General features: G+C 47.5%; 1 protein-coding gene across 1 annotated transcript; it reads right to left on the reverse strand.

The window, feature by feature from the left end:
• Nucleotides 1–6: 6 nt before the first annotated feature.
• LOC122190577 (argininosuccinate lyase) lies at nt 7–5,715 on the reverse strand (the record flags this gene model as incomplete). The annotated part of the gene is made up of 14 exons (XM_042890624.1): nt 7–231; nt 741–847; nt 1,075–1,155; nt 1,401–1,484; nt 1,656–1,715; nt 1,895–1,979; nt 2,556–2,670; nt 2,884–2,946; nt 3,365–3,417; nt 3,851–3,928; nt 4,211–4,288; nt 4,640–4,737; nt 5,256–5,312; nt 5,632–5,715. Coding segments are annotated over 14 exons (1,194 nt in total), but the record flags the coding sequence as incomplete, so codon positions are not given.
• Between the last annotated feature and the right edge of the window lie 598 nt (nt 5,716–6,313).

The following is a 6,313-nucleotide window of genomic DNA, read 5'->3' on the forward strand; positions in this document are numbered from 1 at the left end:
TACAATACACCACAGTGTTTATTAACTCTGGATTAGTGTGATAAGCACAACGCTGCAGCCACGGGATTTGTCCCCACACTCTAAGCTTGCTCCTTCTGCTTCTTCAGCAGCTCCCTCAGCTGCTCGATCTGGGCAGTCACGCTGCTCTTGGCAGTGCCGCCCACAGCAGTGTACTGCTCCACGCTGTTGACAACGCTGAAGACCTGGGAGACATCGCTGGCAAACAGAGGGCTGGGGAGGCAAAGAGAAGAGGTATCAGTGGGGAATGAGGGGCACTGCTTGATGGTTTTACATGCTCATTGCCTGTGGAGAAAATAAGGAAGTAGAGGCTGAGCCTTTTTCCAACAGAAAAAGCATCGTGAAGCTCTGCTTCTGCACCTCTAGTGCCTGACAGGAGCAGTTCCTGACATACCAAAGACACAGCTGCAAAGGCAGAGGGAGGAAGGAAGTCTGAAGCCAAATTCTTCTACAGTGCTGGTGCCTCCAGGTCAAGGCATGAATTTCTCCATACCCTCCCAGTACCTGTGGCCCATGCCATGCATTGTTCAGTGGTAGTGATATTGTGCCCCTTCAACTGATACAGGTTTGGCAGTAGTAGTGGTGATATTTAGGCCATGACAATTTTGGGGTGCAGTCAGGACTGAAATGTTCATGGAAGGGCACCATAAAGAAGCCTGTACTAAGCCAGACTGACACCTGCCTTTTGAGGGGTTTTATGGCAAAGTAACAGTGATACAAACCTGATGCTCTTCAGGTCCTCTAGAGTGAGTTTATTGATAGCAATGCCTTTAGTCTCAGCAAGGTGGACGGCCTTCCCAGAAGCAGCATGAGCTTGTCTGAATGGCATCTGCAATGAGAAGGAGATGACAGTCCAGTGCAGACTCAGTCAAGAATGGATATTCTCTCATTTTTATTGGTTTGTTTTTCCTTATAACAATGAAATTTAAACATGCAGTAGTTGACCCACACTGACCATCACCTGGGGACAGAACAGAAGGCCTCATCTCAGGCCCTCACTGAGCAGTGTTCTGAATCTAAAGAAGTCAGAGCTCCAAGCCTTCCTCTGATACTTACTCCTTTACGAACCAAGTAGAGAGCCAGATCAGTAGACAGCAACTCAGGGGTCAGAGCCTTCTCCATGTTCTCCTTGTTGATCTGCAGAGAGAGATATTACTGTCAGCTGCTCTTTAGGGAACCTTTAGTGGTCTCAAAGAATGGACTTCATCAAGGAGGGACCAGGCTCTCAAGGACATTCTGCTCAAGTGTACCTGAGCTGCCTGTGGTGGGAGCACTAACAAGCAGTAAGAGTGAGCAAGCCTTCATGTTAGGACCAGACTAGAGCTCTTACATACAGAACATGTCCTCCAACCACATCCAGTAATGAGAAGCTGAAGCCTTACCTGGAGGGTAGAAATCACTCCGGTGGCAACCTGGAGCACAGCAGTCAGAGTGTCCACAACATCAAGGACAGCTTCCTTGTCCTCCTGCATGAGAGCATGGATGGAAATTGCTGTTAGGTGACCTGATGCAGCCCTAGTTTTATCATCTTGCACACAAGCTGTACTTGTGCAAGAAATATAGTGCAAGAGACTTCTCTAGAGCAGGAGACAACAGTCTCCTCAAAGAACTGAAGTGGAAGCTAACGTCTGCTTTACCTGCAGATCCTTGCTGAAGGTGCTTGGAATTCCTTTCAGAACCATGAGAATAGCAGCCAACTGCAGAGAGAAACAGGTATGGCAGTTAGTTACAGGAAGACAAGCACATTGCCCCAGCAGAGATTCACAGCCTACTCCCAGCATAATTTCAATTTTTACACAGAGGCATGAAGAAGGAAGCTTCTTCAGCCCCAATATGAGCAGTTTCCCTGCCCCTCTTCTTTCTTTAACAGGCTCACCCGTCCAAACACACGACCAGCTTTGCTGCGGATCAGTTCCAGGCTATCAGGATTCTTCTTCTGAGGCAACAGGCTGCTCCCAGTGCTGGAAGAAAAGTGTTGGGAGTGTAATGGTGAGCAAGACCCCAGTCTGTGCAGATGCAGACTAAGACATGCAGGCCCAGCCCTGCAAAAGTGATTGGTAGCCCCCCTTAACTGGATTCCTGTCTCAGTATAGGAAAGCAGTGAAGTGAGTGCACAGAGTTTCTCATGTTTCCCAAAGAAAAATCTTTGGTTTTGCAGTCCTGTCTGGAGCTACCACCCGGTGCTGCCTCTCAGAAGAGACAAAACAGAGGCTTCTCTTCAAGGCCCATTTGCACAGAAGGCAAGAGCAGGCAGGACTTGTTTTTCTGTGCCCTCAGAGAGGCAGGGCAGCGGCTGTGCTGCATTGAGAGACAGGAAGTCTGTTAGTATTGCAAAGCCGGGCTGTTCTGGGAAGGGTTTTGGCAGGAATTCCCAGCAGAGAAGGAAGTTTTCTGTGCCTGTTCTCTTACAGCATATTTCTGCCAGCAGTAGCTGGGGAGGAGTGATCAGTGAATGGAGATGTGGTTGAGTTGCCAAAAAACAGAAATCATGGACAAGGAGAGCCTTGGGGATGGACTGTCAGTGACCAGGCACCTACCTGTAGGCATCAGAGAGAGTCACAAAGCCAAATTCAGTGGTGCTGAAGATGATGAGATCTTCGGCCAGCTTGCTAAGGTGGATCATCAGCAGGGTGGCAACAGAGATTAATTCCACTGCAGAAAAGGTAGAAAAGCAGGAAGTGAAAAAGGTGTTTGTGTTTGACAAACCAGGGAGCCCTGATTGGAGCTTAGAAATGTACAAAGGTTTTCTGTTTGGTTACTTCCCAGTGTGGGATTTCAGCTTCCTTGTTAAATGATGTTAACTGGGAAGGTGTCCAGTGTCTGCTTCTAACTTGGGGGAGGGAGGAATGGTAGAGTTGTACTTACCCACAAAGTCTCTCTCACTGATGGCATCCATGCTGTTCAGGCTGATGCATGCAAAGTCCAGTTCTGTAAGAGAAGTGGTGGACAGGAGAGATCATGTTTAGCCTAACTTGAAGTCTGCCCCAGCAGGTGTCTGTGAGCCCTTTAGTAGTCCAAGGAACACAAATAAGGTGTGTTGAGGCATTGTTATTTGTCCCAGGTGGCCAATGGGTAGCAGAAGTGGTTCAATTTATTATCCCAGCATACAGGCATGTGCTTTCTTAATTTGGTAAGAAGTCTTATTGCTTACCAATTCCTTGGGAGCTGCCTGCAACCTGTGTTCCTGGTCATCAGAAATTATTCTGTTTTTGTATTTATTACCCTCCTTCCCCATGTTGAGGTGCTGCAGTGTATCTCAAAATAGCACTGTGACAGTGTGTCAGTGTTTCTCTAATTCCCAGATATTGTAATCAGACCCGTGCTGCTCAGTCAGGGAGACATTTACCACTACGCAGAAGCTCTCTATCAATTTCCAGTGGGTTCCCAGCCAGAGCACCGCTGCCAGGGAAAAAGGAAACGGAAGTCATGCATGATATCCTGCACAGTGCAACAAAAACTGATCTCCAGCAACGAGGGATGACATCTCTTTCTCTCCTCAAAAGAATCTGGCATCAAACTGCTCCCTGTAGCATGGTCTGAGGCTCAGCAAACTGAACTCTAGACCAAGCCAGGAGTTCTCTTCCAAAGAAAAAGATTTGCATGATGAAAGCCTTGTACTTCTTGATTTCAAAGAGAAGGGAGAAGAGCATCTGTTTGGTGGGTATGTCAGTCATTGCACTTTTCTTTGGTGCATGAAGCAAGGCTTGAGATCTTGAAGCTGCAGTGCGTGTAGCAAACAAACACCAGTGGTTCAGAGGATGTAATGGTCTGCCTCTTGGTCATTTAATAGAGCAAAGTGATGCCCAGGGGTTACACAGAAAGTACACATTACCTTCCCAGAGGCAAGACGTTCATCCTTTTCTTCACCTCACCCAGGCGCTCAGAGTCACGAATCAGTGCAACAGCGTGGCTAGAAGGGGACATGAGAGAAAGCTGAAGCTAAAAAATGGCCAGAATGGGTGGGGTGTGCTGAGAGGCAGTCTCCAGCACACAGGCAGTGTTCAGGTCCTTGGTTGTTAAGAGTCAAGTAGCACTAAACTGAGGAGTGCTTGTGGCAGCTTTCAGGGTTAGCTCTGCTGTGTCTCCCCCAGCTGCCCCATCAGAGAATGATGCACTTCTAGGCTCCAACTGTACAGGGCTCTGAGAATGGAGAAAGCTTCCCTTCCTAGAGCTGAGTGTGAAAGGTGCTTACCTGAGCAGGAACTGGCTCCATCTGATGGGCAGAGCTTTCTGCAGGTGGGTGTAGCCAGGCATGATAACATCAATTTCTCTGCATATGGAAAGAGAGGAAGGGGTGAGCAGCAACTGTTGGCATAGAGAGCAGTTGCAGGTAAACTCTCAGGTTTTGTGGCAAGTTCATGAGAACGTATTTAGCCTGTGTTGTGCTATGCCTTCCTCTTCTTATATCTCCATAATACATTAGGGGAAGAGGAATGTCTCCCTGAAGCAGGCTGTGAAGAAAGAGGGCCCATTGTCTTTCCCTGGACTGTCACATACTGTCTCACTTCGACATCCTCTGCAGAAGGCCTTGCTGCTGCCCTGATTGGTATCAGTCAAAGAGCAAGCCTAGAAGTCTCCTGTCTCAGGAGCATTAAGACCATGGACTTGGGAAAGGACTTACGTAGCAGCACGCTCCACCAAGGACTGGATGAGCTGCAGCAAGTGAGTGGAGATGACAGAGATGGAACTCTTCAGGAGCAGCTTCAGGTCAGTCACAACCTGGACAAGATTGGCCACAATGAGATAAAGGAGAATGTGACAAGCTTAGTGACCAGATACACCTCAGCTGAAAGGCAAGGCAGGCTACCAGCTCTTCATTCTAAGTGATGTGAAAGGACATTTTAGCAGATATGCCCCATGTCTCCTATTCATGAAAGTTACTGTATATTGCCTTCCAAAGCTCATTCTTTTCAGTGGAATTCTCAGGTATAGGCAGCTTGGGATGGAATATCCCCCACAGTATTCCCCAAAGCGTGTCATTAGCAAAAGGCTGATCCCAAAAGACACATGTCACCCAGCCAGTAAATTAATGGATTCTGTGGGCTTTCCAAGGGCAGCAATCCTGCAGAAACCACTTCCCTGTGATGATGAATCACTGCAGCATCACTCGCTTAAAGCCATAGGGAGCACATGCTGGAGATTGTCATTGCAGGCAAGAGATGACAGGAAGAAGCTTGGTAAGGACCTGAGGTGTGGGAGTAATATAGGAGGAGAAAAACAAGTAGTTCTATACATACCTGATCATTCCTGCTTCTTCCAGTGTGCAGCTTTCCAGCTATATCCCCAATCAGCTCCTGAGGACAAGAGAATAACTTCTGTCAGTGTCTCTGTATTCTAACCAAAAGAATTCCTGCAAGAGCAGACCTCCTCCTAGCTCTAGGATCCTGTAAGTAGCTACGTGTTTTTCTCTGGGGAAGAGGAAGTTTGGATTCTAGGCTTGTACAGCATCTTTTCCACAGAAAAGGGGTCCTGGACACTGGTGGCTGTGCACCTAGTATGTCAGTATCACAGGGTGTTGAGGAATTTCACTGTGTTGGGGACTGAGGCACATGTGCTTAATGTCAGCAGCTCTACATAGAGAGGGAGGGGAACAACAGGTTAAAGGACCCAAACCTTCAGTCTGCGTTCGTTGGCAGTGTGAATATCCTCATCACTTTGTTTCACCACAAAGACTCCCTTAGACCATTCCTCAGAGATCTATAAATGTCAAAAGAAACACAAGTCAGCTCATACTGTTTCCCTGAGTGAGGGACTTGCAAGTTGTCCCCAGGAAACACCAACTTCTGCACCCAATTGGAAATGAAAGCATTCTCACAGGAGCTCCAGCATTCCTGTTCTTTCAGGCCAAGGCTGGCTGCTTGCTCTATCCCTATATTCTCCATTGCACTTGGTGGAGATTCATCTTTTGATCCTTGCTGATCCTGCAATCCTGGCTATAGCAGGACTTAAGCATCACAGTGAGAAAGTGAGCCGAAGTGGCAGTCATTGCTTTAGCATTGTCCATAAAGATTTTCCTATACAAACATTGTATAGACTGCCCATTGTCCATGGTAGGTGAGCAACAACAATGAACATTTCAAAAAAAGGGCTTAGTGGCTGCCTCTTCTTCACCCCTAGACAATACTGTGCATTGCCTTCTACTAACTCAGGCAGCCAGACTCAAAGGGATCCCAAGTGCCATTGGAGAAGGAATATTGCTAATTATACTGAAACAATTCCTCAGGAATGTTCAGTCTGTGAGGATGGGAGGGCAGGTCATGCTGAGCACACCTCACAGAGGCACCAGGTTTCCATA

This window comes from Lagopus leucura, unplaced genomic scaffold (assembly GCF_019238085.1).
Source record: "Lagopus leucura isolate 7727_CA_CO unplaced genomic scaffold, USGS_WTPT01 43558-0_obj-0_obj, whole genome shotgun sequence".
Taxonomy (NCBI): Eukaryota; Metazoa; Chordata; class Aves; order Galliformes; family Phasianidae; genus Lagopus; species Lagopus leucura.